The sequence below is a fragment of the Musca autumnalis genome, unplaced genomic scaffold (assembly GCF_047663935.1).
Source record: "Musca autumnalis isolate F117 unplaced genomic scaffold, ASM4766393v1 scaffold_4, whole genome shotgun sequence".
Taxonomy (NCBI): domain Eukaryota; kingdom Metazoa; phylum Arthropoda; class Insecta; order Diptera; family Muscidae; genus Musca; species Musca autumnalis.
The window spans coordinates 64,987,264-65,006,168 of NW_027411977.1; the positions used below are offsets into that span (position 1 = coordinate 64,987,264).

Genomic DNA, 18,905 nt, shown 5'->3' on the forward strand with positions numbered 1-18,905 from the left:
AACAAGGTTCTCAAATCGCTGGCCGGCAGCACTTGGGTTGCTGATAAAGAAACCTTGTTGACCACCTTCAATCCAATAGGCCGGTCTGTGGTAAGCTATGCGGCGCCAGTGTGGTCTGCAAAGATTAGTGCATCGCAGTGGAAGAAGATTCAAACCTGCCAGAATGCCGCCGAAGGTTTTACCGGTGCGTCAGCACAATAAGATGTTGTCGATGCAGTACCTGCTTGGGTGTTACCGCAGTGAGTATCCCTGTCACGATTTAATGGAAATCATACACGAACGAACATATATGCGTTGGTACAACAGCAACTAATGCTAACTAAAGAGCAAATAAAGAATTATTTTATCGCAGTTTGCCCATCTATATACATATATAGAAGAGCTTAGTGATGACTGAGTGAGTGACATGAGTGACAAGCTGAAATTTTGACTGTGGGTTGCTGTCGGTGTGTAGGGGTGAAAAAAGGCTGGGTTTTAGGAAATTCGAGCTATAAGGGTACGAAAAATACTAAATATGGGAAGGGCTAAGAAGAGTTAAGGCCTGCGTACATAAGATGCCTTGCCTGCTTACCTTGCTTGCTTCTGATAAAAGAATAAAAAAGAAAAGGGCAACCCAGTTCGAAATTTCCTCGGCCTTCTTTATTCTTTTATTTTTATTATGTCAAAAATGAAGCAAGAAAGCAAGGCAATCAGGCAGAGCAGCTTATGTACGCAGGCCTTTAGAAAGATGTACCAAAGGGTTTTGGGAAATTCGACCACTAAGTGTACGAAAAGTACTAAATTTGGTACCAATTGTATATTTTGATTTAGCTAGAAACTTGGAATTTGGTATGGAAATGAAGGTTGGGAAATGGTGGTTATAAAAGGAAATGGTTTGTGAAATTCGTACTCTTGTGTACTAAAAAATGGTACCAAATTTAGTACAATTTGGATTTTGGTGAAAGGATAGAGCTGGAAATCTGAAATTTGGATTTAAGATTACTGACGGAGTATAGGATTGAGATATAGGGGTAGTTTTGGAAATTCGTACTTATGTGTACGAAAAGTACTAAATTTAGTACAACTAGGATTTGGATGAACGGATAGAGCTAGAAACCTGAAATTTGGAATTAAGATTACTGACGGAGTATAGGATTGCGATAGGGGGGTACTTTTCGAAATGTGTATTTATGTGTAGGACAAGTTCTAAATGGTACTAAATTTTGTACAACTTGGATTTGGGTGAACGGATAGAGCTGGAAACTTGAAATTTCCAATTAAGATAACTGTTGGACTGTAGGATTGAGTTAGTCTTGGAAATTCGTACCTATGGGTACGGAAAGTAATAAATTTGGTGCAATGGTACTAAATTTGGTACAATTTTAATTTAGGTGAACGGACAGAGCTGGAATCAAGAAATTTTGATTTAAGATTTCTATTGGAGTGTAGGATTGAGCAAGTTTTAGAAATTCGTACTAAATGGTACTCAATTTGGATTTCGATACACGGAAAGAGCTGGAATCCTGAAATCTGGAATTAAGGTTACTGATGGAGTGAAGGATTGAGGTAGTTTTGGAAATTCATACTTATGGGTACGGAAAGTACTAAATGTACTAAATTTGGTACAATTTGGATTTGGGTGAACAGATAGAGATGGAATTCTGAAATTTATAATTAAGGTTACATATTGGGTGTAAGATTGAGGTACAGAAAGTACTAAATGGTACTAACTTTGGTATAATTTAGATTTGAGTGAACGAATACAGCTGGACTCCTGAAATTTGGAATTAAGATTTCTTATGGAGTGTAGGATTGAGGTAGTTTAGGAAGTTAGTACTTATGGGTACGGAAAGTACTAAATGGCACTAAGTTTGGTACATTTTGGATTTGGTTTAACAGATAGAGCTGGAATCCTGAAATTTATAATTAAGATTACTTATGGAGTGTAGTCCGTGCGGAGTTTTTTTTTTCTTTTTTCTCCCATCGGACGCCTCCCCAGGTGGTGGATAGGGGAAAGCTCATCAGATATGACGGGTACCGCAAAAATAAAATATGTGGGGCGAACCAAAAATAAAAGGAAAAAGGCAGCGTCTGATCGAGATTCGGCGGCAGCAAACAGCGTCTGTACTCCATTGGAGCGGCTGAATATGTAGACGGATAACTATAAACCCTTCAGAAGGCAACGGGAAACCACTGAAGTAACATCCCTTGAAAATCGTACAACATGAACAACACAACGCAAAATACACGGCCCTCAGTCTCCGGCCAAGAGAGGGTGCTAAGAATCCCCGGAGGTAAAACCAAACAAAAATTAACAATTGGGACATGGAATGTCCGAAGTCTTTATGAAACTGGAAAACTGAACAACACCATCAGTGAAATGAATCGTCTTAAAATAGACATATTAGGTGTTAGCGAAACATGGTGGAAGGACAGTTGTGATTTTAGATCAGAAAATGTCACTGTTTACCACTCAGGAAATCAGCGCGGCCTTCATAGAAATGGAGTATGTATCATTGTAAAAAACCACATAGCCTCATGCGTAACTGGGTATGTTCCACTATCAGATAGAGTCATCCTACTCAAAATAATGGCAAAACCAATAAACATCAACATAATCCAAATTTATGCTCCCACATGCGATGCAAATGCCAATGAGATCGAGGAATTCTATAACAACATTTCGCAACTATTAAGAATGACAAAAAGTCATGAAATAAATATTATACTAGGTGATTTTAATGCGAAGGTTGGTAACGATGAAGTTAAAGACATCACTGGGAAATATGGTCTTGGAGACCGAAACGAAAGAGGTGACCGACTTATCCAATTCTGCCAATAAAACAATATGAAGATCATGAACACATTTTATCGTCTACACCCCAGGAGATTATACACATGGAAATCACCGCAAGACAACCATGGACATATAGTAAGAAATCAAATAGACTATATATTGATAAACAAAAGATATAACTCCTGTGTTTCCAAGTGTACAACATATCCAGGTGCAGATGTTCCAACAGACCACAATCTATTGGTCTCAAAACTGCGCCTCAAACTCGCGCTTATACGGAAAAAGAAAACCCAGCCAAAAATCGATATCGGAAAACTTAGCGATCCTACCATAAAAAACCAACTGCAAGATCAAATCAATGGAGAATTAGAAAACACCAAGGAAGACAATCCGGATCTACTGTGGAACAACCTAAAAACTACTATAAACACAGTAACTAAAAGCATCCTGGGAAACCGATCAATGGCAAGAACTGAAGACTGGATAACAGACGAAATTCGAGAACTTCGGGAAGAAAGAAGTAGACATAAAAATATAAATTATGAAAGGTACTGGGAAATAAACAAAGAAATAAGATCGGCAATCCGCGCAGCAAAAAATGACCAACTAAATAGAAAATGTCAAGAAATTGAATTTCTACAGTCCATACATGACGACTTTAACCTACATAAAAAGATAAAGGAATCTGCGGGGACGTATGGAAGAAAGACAAGTGCAATTATATTTAATGATAATAATGAAGCAGTGTTTGATATGGAGGGAAGAAAGACTATATGGAAAGATTATATAGAAAAACTTTTCACGGATGAGCAGCGAGCACCTCTTGAGAATAATTTAAGCAATTATCTAGTTGGATCATCAATAACAAGATTAGAAGTAGAACGCGCCGTACAAACTCTAAAAGATAAAAAAGCCACAGGACCTGATGAAATACCCTCTGAAGTCTTAAAGCTAATAGATTCCAGCAATAAAGAACTCCTCATCACCCTTTTCAACCATGTATACGACACTGGACAATATCCAGAAGATTGGCTCAAATCTACTTTCATAGCCATTCCCAAGAAAAACAATGCAAAACGATGTTGTGAATTCAGATTAATAAGTTTAATGAGTCACGTACTGAAAGTATTCCTAAAAATAATACATCAACGAATATATAGCAAGTGCGAACATGCTATGGGAAAAACGCAGTTTGGGTTTAAGGAAGGAATGGGTACCCGAGAAGCTCTATTCTGTTTACAAGTCTTAGTCCAGAAATGCAGAGAAGCCCAAAAAGATGTTTTCATCTGCTTCATCGATTATGAGAAAGCCTTCGATACGGTTAACCATGATAAATTAATGAACATTTTGACATCTATCGGAGTACAAGGAAAAGAATTACGATGTATTAAAAATTTGTATTGGAACCAAAAAGCACGAATCGACGTCAATGGTGAACAAAGTGATGAAATTATTATCTCAAAAGGAGTTAGACAGGGATGCATACTGTCCCCATTACTATTCAACGTGTACTCGGAAAAAATATTTCAAGAAACGCTAGATAGAGGAAATATTGGAATAAAAATAAATGGACATATTGTGAATAATATAAGATATGCAGACGACACCACACTACTGGCTGAGAGCATATCAGGTCTACAGAAACTTATAGAAAAATTGGCACTCACAAGTGAAAAGTATGGGTTAAAAATTAATATGAAAAAAACTAAATTCATGATAGTAAGCAGAAAAAACGACCATCGCAACGTGAAGCTTACTATAAAGGAAACGGAAATCGAGAGGGTACACACATTTAAATATCTGGGAGTACTAATAAATGACCGTTGGGACTACTCAAAAGAAATTAACAGCCGAATAGAAATAGCGAGAGATGCCTTTTTTAAACACAAAAAAGTATTAACAAGTCACGACATAAATGTGACAACAAAAATAAGATTTATCAAGTGCTATGTTTGGTCAGTCCTCTTATATGCTTCCGAAGTCTGGACACTTAAAATGTCCGATGAAAGAAAATTGGCAGCTTTTGAAATGTGGACATTCCGACGAGTACTGAAAATACCCTGGACTTCAAAAATATCAAATGACGAAGTACTTAGAAGGATGAATGTGAACCGACAGCTAATCTCAACAATAAAAAAGCGTAAAGTCTCATACCTTGGACACATACTTAGAAATAATAAATACAAGATTCTACAAACAATCCTTAAGGCAAAAATCGACGGAAAGCGCGGAAGAGGTAGAAAAGAAACAACCGGGCTCAAAAATATCCAGACATGGACCGGCTATAATGATGAATACACACTTTTACAAGCCGCTAAGAACAGGGAGCTGAACATCATTGTGTAACAACAAATAATTATAAATATATACTTGGTATCATATATGTATCATTGAAATATTATTGTACGATCACCAATATCCGAATAACGGATGAGTAAATAAAGAAGAAGATGGAGTGTAGGATTGAGATTACTTATTGGGTTTAAGATTGAGGTAGTTTTCGAAATTCGTACTTATTTTTACGGAAAGTACTAAATGGTACTAACTTTGGTATAATTTAGATTTGAGTGAACGAATAGAGCTGGACTCCTGAAATTTGGAATTAAGATTACTTATGGAGTGTAGGATTGAGGTAGTTTCGGAAGTTCGTAGTTATGGGTACGGAAAGTACTAAATGATACTAAGTTTGGTACATTTTGGATTTGGGTGAACGGAGAGAATCCTGAAATTTAGATTACTGTTGGAGTATAGGACTGAGAAAGTTTTGGAAGTTCCCACTTATGGTTATGAAAAGTACTAAATGGTACTAAATTGGGTACAATTTAGTTTTGAATGGACGGATAGGGTAGAATCCTGAAATTTGGAATTACTGTTGGAGATAGTTATTGAAATTCGCACATTAATAGTATTATGAATACAGATGGAATTCGAAAATTTGGTATTATAGACCCTCTTGATGTGTAGGGTTGAGATATAGATGTGATTGTGGATATAGGTACAATAAGTGTACGAATATTACAAAATGGCACAGAATTGGTTACAATTTTTATTGTAAATTAGTAGAGCTGAAATTGTGAAATTCGGTCTTATGTATGCGTACTTATGTATACGAAAAATACTAAATTGCGGTTGGGATTTAGTTTTGGATAAAAGTCAGTAGTTTTTTAACGTATACATATTATAAGTACTGAATTTGGTAATAGTTTGTCGTTGCTTGAAGGGATAAAGGTGGAATTTCGAATTGTTGTATGAGGGATGGTGTTGGTGTTTAGATAAGGATTTTTTGAAATACATACAAATTCTGAAATTAGGCTGAGGGTTGGCTGACTTATTGAGAAATACGAAATGTACTAAATGGTATTGAATTTGACGTTATTTATTTGTCAGGTTCAATGTTAGAAGTGGTCGTACAATAAATGTACTAGAAGTATATATTGAAGCACTGGTATTGAGTGAATGGATAAATGCAATTTTGTTGTGAGGATCACTGTTGAGATTGGATGAGAATGTTTATTAAAATCCACCTTTAAATGTATGAAAGGTTTCTACATGTAATACCATTGGCATTGGGTGAACAAGTATAGCTTTGGTTCTGGATTCTAAAAATTGTACAAAACACACAACCACAAACACTCATTTTGTGTGTGCGGATAAAACTCATCAAACCTGATCCTTTTGTTCGAACCTATTTAAAAACAACCATTCTATGCAGATCAAACACAACAACGTTATGAGCAAAAATCGAGTAAATGAACGAGTGTGATGAAATTTTTTGTGATCTTATATGCCATTTAGATATGACACCATTAGCCGGATTTAGCGCATTATCAGGTTTTATTTGCTAAATCCAGCCAAAATCTACCAGATTTCCCATACAAAAATAAATACTCCCATTGAGTGGATTTGTTTTAAATCTGGCATAAATCCTCGTATACAACTCTGTTTTTTGCAACATGTTGCTAGAAAATACAAAAAGTTGCAAGCTGGCACAAGAAACAAGGTAGATACATCGGTGAATTGCTACACAAAAAATAATTTAAAATGTAAAGATTTGTAAACAAGGCGGAAAAATTAAATTTGTTTTGATGTACAAAGTTAGCTTTGTTCCCGTACTTTTTAATAGTAAAACTCGTAAAAGAGAGAAATAGAGAAAAATTGTTGAACACAAAAGTTTTTTTCAAAAAGTTCGGGAACGCAATAATGGAAAAAACGTCAAAAAGGCTGGAACAAATGTCAAAGTCGGCATACCAGCCAATCAGACGCCGGCATCCATGTTACTATTTTTTACACGCTCAAATTTGTCGAGTAAAAAGGTTTTAAAGAGAGCGGCATTCAGCGCCATTTTTGTTTAAAGAGAAGTGAACATTTTACAACTTTTCTGTGTACGGGAACGCTTTTTCGAGTAAAATGTGATAAAGTCGTAAAAATTTTAAAAACTTTTTAGTTCTGGAACACAGCTGTTGATTTTAATCAACCAAGGCTAATATTTATGATGTCTGAACAATAAAATAATTCGTTTATTTATTTTAGATGGGCAAACTGCGATAAAATAATTCTATTTGCTTTTTAGTTAGCATTTTCAGTATTAAACAATAAATTTGTAATTTGACGTATGTTTTTTGAGACGAATTCAATTTACAAAATATTCTTTTGGCGTTTCAAATTCGATCAGATGGGCTGATGCATCTACCTTGGTAATTGTGCTACGAACAAAAATCAGCTGACTGCCATTTAAATCCTCCAAAATGTATATCTAAATGCAATGAGATTTGTACTGGATTTGTTAAATCCAGTCGAGGATTTATGGCTAGTCTAAATGAGCTATAAGACTAGACAAAATGCATGCAACAAAAAATGTTTATGAAACAATGTATAGAAACATTACCCTTAACAGAAAGTCCCGGTCCACACTAGCGTGAATTTCATTAAAAAATTTCATGAAATTAGGCGTTCATAAATCGAATTCCGCACTACAGCAATTTTATGATTTTACACTAGTATGGAAGTCGATCTAGAGACGCATCATTTCATGCAATTTTTTAATGAAATCACTCTAGTGTGGACCGGGACAAACAATGCAGGTTGCAGGTAATTTAAAATCGCAATCTAGGAGGAATATTTCACGTAATAGTATCAGAAACGAAATTTATGAATTCAAGGATATATTCCAGAAGAATTCTATGTCAATTGGATAGTTGAATTCGGTTAAATACGTACAAAACTTATAAAAGGAAATAATGTCCTTTACTTTTGAAAATGGTAAGACCGGCAAAAGTAGTAAAAATTGTAAACGGCTCCCATATGATTTGTATGGTGTATGAAGTAAAGGAACGCTTTTCGAGTAAAAAGTGGTAATGCTTGGTTTACATTTACGAAATCCACTCGATTTCAACTGTCAAATTCATAGGTTAAACGTCAAAGGAAATCCAGATAAGATTTCATTAAGACTTGATAATTCTTGCACGTTAAAGCCGCCATCAGAACATCTGCTTTTTCACATGTATGACATCAGCTGTTCTGTATATTAGTATACCAAAGTGACAACATACATGTGAAAAAGCAGATGGTCTGATGGCGTCCTAAGGAACAGAGCTATTATGTTTAATTCAACAAAGTCCCAATTTACATTGGGCGAGTTTACTTGCGGCAATTGTCAGTTTGTAGGTGAGAGAGGGTGCTGAGAGGCAAAGGGTTACCATGTGCCTCACCTCTCTCTCCTACAAAATGACAATTGCCGCAAGTAAACTCGCCCAATGTAAATTGGGACAAAGACATGGAACTGTATATATATGGTCTGTTCCTTTACTTTTGAAAATAGTAAAACCGGCAAAAGTAGTAAAAGTTGTAAACTTCTCCCATATGAATTGTACGGTGTCTAAAGTAAAGGAACGCTTTGCTTTTGCCGGTTTTACTATTTTCAAAAGTAAAGGCTATAGCTCTGTTCCTTTACGTGCAAGAATCTTCAAGTTTTGCCACTTTTTACTCGAAAAGCGTTCCTTTACTTCAGACACCATACAATTCATATGGGAGCAGTTTACAACTGTTGCTACTTTTGCCGGTTTTACCACTTTCAAAAGTAAAGGAACAGACCATATATTTTATGTCTTTGAATTCAAAAGCCATTCACTGAAGAATGATAGCAAACAAATGTCTTATCTTGTTGTATTTGTCTTTGATATATTCTTTGAAACACCCTGTTCACGGTGTTTTTCTGTTTTGACAATTAGGAGACAACAAACACAGAGCAACATGTCAAATGCTTGTTCTTTTTAATTGTTGTGTGAAAACGAAAATACATGTGCTTCCATAGTTCTAAAACGACATTTCATAAAAAATTCAATAAATAACAGGAAAAATTGAAGGAAATCTATTGAAAAAGTAGCAGAAATATGGCGGACCATGTTTTTCATCGGCCTGGGCCATTGAAGCAGGCCAATAAGGCCCACAAAACTGGAAGACATCGGTCAAAGGGTGCCATCGATAATGCACTGAAAGGTAGGTGGTATAAGAATCTTAAATAATGGACATTTATTAATGAAAATCTTGTTCATTTCTAGGCAAGGTGTCGAATACGGCCATTTCCCACAAACATAAGCAAATTCAACGCAAAGAGCAAAGGCGTAATCAAATTAGCCAGGTAAGTTTTAATACTTTACAAAATATAGTCCCCAAATTTAATACGAGTTCTTTTTTCCAGCTGCGTAAAAACAAACGTGAAGAAGCCTTGGCACTGAAACGTCAATTGGGTGGTCAAAATACTGCACCATTTTTGGTATGCATTCTGCCTATGCACCAACAAATCGATCCCCTTTCAGCTTTGGCAATTTTAGAAAGTTGTGATGAAGAGGCTATTGTGGAACGTACCCCTTCGGGTGTTACCTACATGAACTTGCCGCGTTTTAAGCAACGTTTTGCTTTTATCATACCACCTATCGGTCGTGGCAATGAATTGGCTGTTTTGGATTACCTGAAAGTATGTGATACTACTCTCATGTTAACCTCCGCAGCAATGGGTGAAGATGATGTTTTCGATAAATGGGGACATCGTATTTTCAATATGATGTCTGCGCAAAGTATACCCACGCCTGTGGTGGCTCTTATGGATTTGGAATCGTTAAATCCGAAACGTCGTAGTGGTGCCAAAGCTGCAGTGCAGAAATTTATTTCAAAGCTGTTGCCCAAGGAAAAGGTTATGCAATTGGATACAAATATGGAAGGTAAGAAAGAAGAGGAAAGTCTTTTGAAAATAGGCAACTGAAAGCAAGAGATTTGAAAATGTGACTAGTCTTACTATGCTATTGAGAACGAGTTATGCAGTATGTAAACTTCCTAAGATACAGGCTTTCGAGGGGACTTCCAAAATGTTTTCTTTTTTAGGTATCGACATTTCTGGACGTCCTAGATATATAATACTTATATGGATCATCACAAGATGTCATACTCGTATTTGCAATAGTTTTTGTTCGTCAAATCAACCCAATGATCTAAAAGCAAAGTAATTTTATAATTTTGATTTTAAAGGCAATATTTAGGATTCAATTATGCATAGCAACTCAACTGTAGTTGCGGTGCCAGAAGAGAAAATCATACAATTAAAATAAGTGAAACGATAGAAATTTGAAATAAAATGTTCAGAAACTTTAGCTATTAATTTAATTGTAAAAAAGTATAAATTTCAATGCGGAAATGGAAATTTCTATTAATTTGTTGTCGGCAACGCAACAGCAGTTGGGTTACTGTCCATTATCAGATTAATTTTGTTGAGTATCCGTAATGTAAACTAATATTGCTCCCTTTAAATCTAATACTTTTTCCTCTTTCCAGGTCTAAATGTAATGCGTCGAATTGGTGGCCAGAAGAAAAACATTATCTACAATCGCAACAATCGTCCTCATCTCTTTGGTGATTATGTTGAATTTATACCCAACCCTAATCCCGCCGAAGATGAAGGTACCCTTAAAGTTACGGGTTTTCTGCGTGGCACCCCCTTAGACGTTAATGGTTTGGTACACATTACCGGCTTGGGTGATTTTCAAATGGCTGAAATTCATGCCCCCCACGATCCCTATCGTTTAGAAAAATATCGCAGCAATCAAGATACATCCGACATACGTTTAGTTGCCAAAGCAGATCCCAATAAACAAACATCACTGCAATCGGAAAATATTCCCGATCCAATGGATGCTGAACAGACATGGCCCACAGAAGAAGAAATTGCCGAGTCTCAAAAGGAAACGAAAAAAATGAAATTAATTAAACGTGTACCCAAAGGTTATAGTGCCTATCAAGCTGCCTGGATTCCAGATGTTGAAGAGGTGGAAGCCGATGAGGACGATGATGATGAAGATATGGATGATGATAATAGTGGTGATGATGACAATGATGAAGATGAATTCATGTCCTGCGAAAATAAATCATTTGATGGTGAATGTGAAGAACCCGAATCTGATACTGAAGAATATGTTGATACCGCCTCAGTCTCTGATGCTGCCATAAATGATGAAAAATACGATCAGCAAATGGATTTCCATGAGGAGCGGGAAACCATGAAAAAGATTAAAGAGGCTCGTGTCGATGAAATGTGGCCCGATGAAATTGATACTCCCTTAGATATACCAGCCCGAGACAGATTCCAGAAATTTAGAGGATTGGAATCGTTTAGGTGAGTTGTTGTGAGAATTTTATTTTTTAAGATTTATGTGAAATATTTTTGTTTATAATTTTTTTTTTACTTTTAATGCCCAGCAGGTTAAGCATTTGTCTCACGAGGGCAAAGCCCTATGTGGCCAATAAGTTTTCTTTATCCGTACCCATGTGCTGCCATCTAGCGACTTCAGAACCTTTTTCCTACATTTCAGCTTGTCGCAAACAGCTGTGTCATGTTACCCCTAGAACCTTGGGTAGTTAGTGATTGGAATTCTGTTACTGAACTGAATATGATGGACCAGCAATGCACATTTCATTGCTTCCTCTTTCCATAGGAGACCATGTGATGTTATTCTTAGGGGTAAACCTTTAGAAGTTGTTCTTGTTTCCAAAGAAGACCTCCAAAGTGTCTTCTTCTTTCCCTAGAAGATCTTTAGAATGTCTTTTTTCATAGAAGATCTTAAAAAGTTCTTCTGTTTTATAGTAGACCTTAAGAATTTCTTTCCATAGATGGCCTTTAGGGGGTCTTATTTTTCCCTTGTATACATTTAGAAGGTTTTTCTTTCCATAAAAGACCTTTAAAAGCTCTTCTTAATTCTCCAGAATACCGATAGAAGACCTTTGGAAGGCCTTCTTTAAAAATAAGACTTTCAGAAAGTCTTCTTTTTCCATGGAAGAACTTCAGAAGGCCTTCTTCTGCATACAAAGCCTATGCTGATGATGGGCTGCTGGATAAGAGTAAAGCCTCAAGAGTATTTATTACTCGCGACTGTGGTGATTCTGCCTGTGCTAAACGCTTTGGATGATTAAGTTGTTATTGTAGCAGCATAAAACCTACGTAGAAGCATCATAGGTTTGATACAGCTCCTGGCCGAAACACTAAGGTTTCAGTTCAATCTGGCAGGAAAGAATGCGCTGCCGTGGCATTTTTAGATATCGGGCAAAGGATGACATCGATAATGATTCCTTTGTGGTTGTTCCTCCTCGGCAAGAAGATATCTAATGCGACGTATTACTCTTCGATCTGGCACTCCCAAGATGCTCGACAAAAAAACTTGCGCACCTCTTCGCATCAGTCAGATTGACGTCGCCAAACGTGACGGAGGTCCTATCTTCCTTCTTCTCAGGGTTCGAGAGTGGGTTAACCGTGGTCGTAATAAGTAGTTCCAATGTTGCAACTCTCCATATGATCTAACCACTAGTTCCGCTTGAGGTCACCATCCAACCTGTTAACTTCCAGTGGTAGCTCCCTGACTCAGGGGTCTTTTGTGGGTTGGCTGGACGATGTTCATAACGATCATTTACTAATCGTCACTTAGGGAATTCGACCAATAGATATATAGTGAGCGGTTTCCTGGGGGAGTTTGCCATTCTCCTACCAGGCGCGTCTTCCCGGGTGGCGGATGGGAAGGGATCACTGCTATGTGTGGAGTCGGAGCCGTCCTTGGGAAACAAAAGCCGGACCCGACTTCGCACATCGTGGAGACCCTGGGGGTCTTCGGACCCCTCATGGACCAAAAATTAGATCGGGGTAGAAAGAACAGGAGAAATAAAGTTACGGTGCAGGGAGTTAATAACCCAGTACCGGCGGCAAGCGTTGGTGTGACCACAAGCCATGTGTCGTCGAAATCAAGTGATTGTGATCCGGCTGTGTTAGGTGTGGATGCCTTGGCACCTACAGCTGTACCTGTTACAAGTGCATCAATTCCAACCCCCAAAATAGATGACGACCCGGCAATTCAAACGGAACATGATTTAGCCAGGGCTGGTAAAAGCCAGTCTACGGCAGACAGGACCGCAGTTGTGAGCGGGGACTACCTTCACGGGACCCTCAGAACTATACATGACAGTTTAGAGAGGCAAAGTAGGGAACTCCTCGACCAGCTGGATAGGCTTGTACCGGATGAGCATTGTGAGGACACACTCCCGGAGGAATTGTTACACAATCTGACCCTGACTGACGATGAGCTGGACACCACGTTGATCCCGGCCAAGTCTACACAGGAAGTTTGCTGTGACTTTAACAAAGGGAGTGCGAACCCTGATACCCAACCGGATGCAAGTCTGATTCCGACTGGTCTTGTGTCGGCACTTGCCGGCAATAGGCTTCAAAGCAGACTGCAACTGAAACGATGTCCGACGACGGGGAATCTAACGAGACCCCGACAATGGGCAGCGACTCGAAAGTTGCATCTGCACGAGAAGCATCGGATACAAAGCACTACAAACGTGCTGTATCCTATCTCCGCAAGTTCGTAGGGAGAGATGCGAACTTGCATTCGGCGAGGGAGGTCCACCTCGTCAGGGGTAAGCTGAAGTTCACAAGGAAGTTCGAGAGAACTTACCCGCGTGAATTTCATCGCGAGCTTTAGGTGGAAAGAATCTTCCTCCCGGAAAAAGTAGTGGAGCCGGCTAAGCCTACTGCCTCTGGCAAATGTGCTGCGCCGAAACCTATTCAGAAGCTTAACCCGAACCGACAGGTAAAGGAAAAGGCTATTGAGTGCACCACCAAACCTACAGGCACCCCTAGTGATGACCGACCGGCAAAGGACTCTGCCTCAAAGCCTACATAGGTTTCTATGCTGCTACAACAACAATATTATAGTGAGATGGTCTGACCCAAGTGAAACGTCGGGTGATGCCATTTGTCAGACCAAGTGGCACGATGGTTATGTCTGGCGAACTGAGACACTTGGTAGGGGCGACCAGAATTATCGAAAGTGCCTCTTTTCCTCATTGACCGTACAAAGCTATCAATCTGCTCAGAAAATTCTATACCCCTCTGGTCATTACCTAGGACAAATGCGACAATTCATGATATGCATTAAAGTCACCTAAGACCAGTCAGACAGTCAGATAATCCTGTGCCCCTCTGGTCATTACCAAGGACGAATGCCACAACTCATGATGTCAGTTATGACCTTCCAAAAACGGGCTATTGTTAAGCCTATAACCTAGAGGAGCAAGCAACTCAACCTCGGCAGTTCCACGTCTTCCCGTTACATACATACATATGTTCCACACAAACATCCCAGAGAGAACAAGAGAGACTTCTCTCATATCACTGAGTGCTCCCCGATTCATATTAGCTATGGGATTTACTGTTTATAGCCGCGTCCGAACGGCTTGTCTTAAAACATGAATTGTAGAGAAGTTTTACATAACTAAAATACTCAGGAAATTTCGCCAAGATTACGATGAGGGGTATTTTTGAACATTTGATATTGCCTGGCTTGGCATTGTGTAAGGCGAGAGTGCATACATTCCATGTACGCGTCATTAGAGCCATGATCAAGCGATTATTTTATTGTTGGGAACTATATACATAAGTTTTGGGATCCTCCCGTCAAATATGATTGTAAAAAAATATGTATTTTTTTTTCTCATCTCTTTTTAGAACCTCACCTTGGGATCCCAAAGAAAATCTCCCATATGACTATGCCCGTATTTATCAATTCCAAAACTTTGAGCGTACAAAGCGACGCATCATTAATGAGGCCAAAGAAATTGATGGAGCTGTGGTAAGACTCTCTTGTAATCTACTTACACATTAAATTTTTAAATCCATTTAATTTTGTCTTTTCAGCCTGGCTGGTATATAACCATCTATGTTGCCAATGTTCCGGCCACAAAATGGAATGCCTTCAAATCGGCCCAGTTAACAGATAATGTTATTGTTTATGGCCTTTTGCCGCATGAACATCAAATGTCTGTAGTGAATGCGGTGCTCAAGAGGATACCCGATTCGGAGGTACCCATTAAATCTAAAGAAAGGCTGATAATACAATGTGGTTATCGACGATTTGTGGTGAATCCCATATTCAGTCAGCATACCAATGGGGATAAGCATAAGGTAAACAATGGAACAAACAAATCTGTTGCAGTAAACTTTAATTATTTCTCTTTTTTGTAATTCCTACTACAGTTTGAACGTTACTTCCGTCCCCACACAACGGTATGTGCCACCTTTTATGCTCCCATACAATTTCCACCAGCACCAATTTTGGCATTCAAAACAAATCCCGATTCAACATTAGCTTTAGTGGCCAGAGGTTGTCTGCTCTCCTGCAATCCTGATCGTATTATTCTAAAACGTGTCGTTCTGAGTGGCCATCCAATGCGTATTAATCGTAAATCTGCCACCATACGTTACATGTTCTTTAACAAGGAAGATGTGGAATACTTTAAGCCGGTTAAACTACGTACCAAATGTGGTCGTTTGGGTCATATTAAGGAATCTTTGGGTACACATGGTCACATGAAATGCTATTTCGATGGACAGCTACGTTCCTATGATACAGTGTTTATGTATTTGTTTAAACGTGTTTATCCTAAATGGACCTATGATGAGTGCCTAATAACCTGTGAAGATGAAAAGAAAACTGACCAAACAGAAGCTATGCAGGAATAGGAGAAAATTGTGAGCATTGTTTTGCAAACACACACACCGCAAAATACATTATTTATAAAGTGTATAGTTAATTGAAATGGAATGAAAAAAACTTTAGAATTTTTTAATTAAAATGTGTTTTTTTATTAAAAACAAAACAAAACATACATACTCGTACTTAAATTCTATTTCTTACAAAATTAGGATAAAAACAAATCTATTACAATTAAAACTGTAAACTTATTTTATGAGGCAGTTTTTTAGCAGAGGCCTAGTATTTTGGAAGCTATTTATTGTTTGTTCGACTTGGAAAACATTTTTTTAAAACATAAGGAGACAGAGATGAATATGTTGAGGACGTTTCATATTCCACACTGCATTAGAACAGAAGAGATGTATTATTGTAAAAAGCGTCTATGCTACATTTAAGTGGCTGTATTCGTCATGACATTTTGTTGTAATCCCTAGCTTTTGTCCGCATCACTATCAGTGAAGTCCGACTTAATAAGAAATCCATTAAGTTATGGTGACTCGGCTGATAACAAGTCACCATGTTGCCTGTCTTGCAGCATCCTGGTGTCCTCGTTACGAAAATCCACATATTTCATCTGAACGCAATCCAACCCATGGAAATTAGGAAAGGATTATTTTTGGACGCAGTTTTTTCCATTGCGTGTCGCTCAGGAAGGACGTCCAATCTGGGACCGCATATTTGAAGACGGATCGACCGACGAGCAGATACCAGCTAATGTTTTTTAGCAATTTGCACCGGGTTGATGTAGTTCGAGTACTTAGAAGGAGACTGTTGAAGACTATCCCTCAAGTATGTTCGGTTTATGAAAAATGGGGGACACCTGCCTGCGACCACAATATCTAGGTTTAATTGACTTCTAACGTACAGAAAGTGAATAGGGACACGGCAGACTTTGCAGGAGATGTTTGCTTATGCTCACGGAAAAAAGGTGTATTGCAAATGACACAACCGGAAGGGTATCTGCTAGTTATACCTTTAAACTAACGAGGGTATAGTCGTATACACTCTTCGACAAAAATGAACATAGTGGTTCAGACCAAGTATGTTTGGAGGAAATCAGTTTCAGACAGGTTGGAGTCGTCATCTGTTTGGTTGGAGCGGAATATCCGGGCAATTATGAATAAAAATTCTGTGCGGACTTTGTTCCCTTTTCACAATTTCAAAATTTTTATTTTCATATTCAGCTCAATCATGAATATCAACTCCCCGTGAGTTTTCTCACTTTCTCCTTTATGTTGAAACGGCAAAACTCACGGTAAGTTTACATTCATGATTACCCTGATTTTTGTTTAAGGAAATATTTTGTCGATTTTCCACAATAAAGTTTTTAGGAGTTCTCAACCTTTTAAGACACTGATTTTTAAATAATTTCACTTTTTATACCCTTGGGTGCCACCGTGGTGCAATGGTATGCACACCCGCCTTGCACGCTGAAGGTCGTGGGTTCAATTCCCCGGCCAAGCAACATCAAACAATTTTCAACGGTGGCAAAATACCCCTCAGTAATGTTGGCGACATTTCCTGAGTATTTCAGCCGTGTAAAACTTCTCTACAAGTGGTGTCTTAAGACACGCCGTTCGGACTCGGCGATAAACTGTAGGTCCCATATTATTGAGATAATGGGGGTTATCATGAATGAAAGTTCCCCCGTGAATTTTGTTTTTCCGCCGTTGTAACTTAAGGGAGAAAGTGAAAAAATTCACGGGGAATTGCCGTTCATGATAACCCCCAATATGAATCGGGGTGCACTCATTGATATGAGAGAAGTCTCCCTTGTCCCATCTGGGATGTTTGTGGAACAATTATATTATTATTAACATCCGGATGATGCAGCCACCACAATTCATATTGGACCAAATTAACAACACGCTACCCAACACATGCCTACATGCAGATTGGGACCTAACGATACGCTGCAGCCTTTAGGCTAAAGAGGGTATTTACACTTTGATACGACCAAAAATGTGCCTCATCGAAATAATGGTTTTAGACCCCAAGTATGTTTGTACGATATCCGTTTCAGACAATTTTGAGTAGATCTAGCCATGTCCGTCCGTCTGTCTGGCAGGCTGGTGCGCACGATAACTCTCGAACGGATCAATCGATTTGGTTCAAATTTTGGGTATCGAAATATTTTGTCCAGATACGATTTAAGTTCGAAGATGGGCCATATAGGTCCCCTCCTTCAGGTACCTCCCCCACAAATGTTCAAAAATTGTCACAAAACTTGTGCGCACGATAACTCTTGTAGGGAAGAACCGATTTGGTAATTTCTACCAAACTTAGATGAGGTTCCAATATGGACTCAATCGGTCCACTCCTTCGGGTACCTCCCACACAAAATTTCGGAAAGTTCAGATTAGGACCTGGTCTCGAATCGCTTTGATTTTTGTTTACGCAAGTTGTATTCGCTGTCCTCTATACGACGCTATAAGTATTATTAGGGGCAAGTCCATACTTCTAAGAAAATAGCCTGAAAGTTACAGAAAACCCTATGACACCGTGTGTAGTGGTTGGAGCGCAAGATAACCCTCGAACGGAAATGCCGATGCGGTCCAAAATTTGGCTTTCGTATTTTTCGTATTTTGTCCAAACTTAGTTCAAGTTTAAAGATGGATTATATCGGTCTACTCCTTCCGGTACCTCCGCCACAAAAGTTCGAAAATGTTCGGAAAATTTGTGCGTACGATAACTCGTGATGGGAGTAACTGATTTGGTCCATACTTTGTACATTATGAAATTTCTAACAGACTTAGATGAGGATCCAATATGGACGCAATCGGTAAACTCCTTCGAGTACCTCCCACACAAAATTTCGGAAAAGTTCAGTTTAGGACCTGCTACATCTTGTATTCACTATCCCATATACGAAGGTACAAGTTTCCTCAGGGGCAAGTCCATATTTCCTGAAAAAATAGCCTGAAAGTTGATAAACAAACCCTATGACACCATGTTTATGGGTGGAAGCGCAAGATAATTCTCGAAAGGAAATGCCGATTCCGGCCCAAATTTGGGCTTCATAATATTGTTTCCAAACTAATATTAAGTTCGTTGATAAG

The 18,905-nt window shown here is 38.5% G+C and overlaps 1 protein-coding gene across 1 annotated transcript; it reads left to right on the plus strand.

The window, feature by feature from the left end:
- The first annotated feature begins 8,981 nt into the window (after positions 1–8,981).
- Tsr1 (Tsr1 ribosome assembly factor) lies at positions 8,982–15,975 on the plus strand. The gene is made up of 7 exons (XM_073979829.1): positions 8,982–9,271; positions 9,334–9,413; positions 9,474–9,993; positions 10,601–11,438; positions 14,820–14,943; positions 15,009–15,275; positions 15,348–15,975. Exons 1-7 carry the CDS (start codon positions 9,166–9,168, stop codon positions 15,831–15,833), a joined length of 2,421 nt encoding a protein of 806 aa, XP_073835930.1. The 5' UTR covers positions 8,982–9,165; the 3' UTR covers positions 15,834–15,975.
- Positions 15,976–18,905: the final 2,930 nt, after the last annotated feature.

Coding starts and splice junctions, on each gene's coding strand:
- Tsr1 (XM_073979829.1), top strand. CDS start 9,166: ATGGCGGACCATGTTTTTCATCGGCCTGGGCCATTGAAGCAGGCCAAT. Junction 9,272..9,333: donor CATCGATAATGCACTGAAAG/GTAGGTGGTATA, acceptor GTTCATTTCTAG/GCAAGGTGTCGAATACGGCC. Junction 9,994..10,600: donor ATTGGATACAAATATGGAAG/GTAAGAAAGAAG, acceptor TCCTCTTTCCAG/GTCTAAATGTAATGCGTCGA.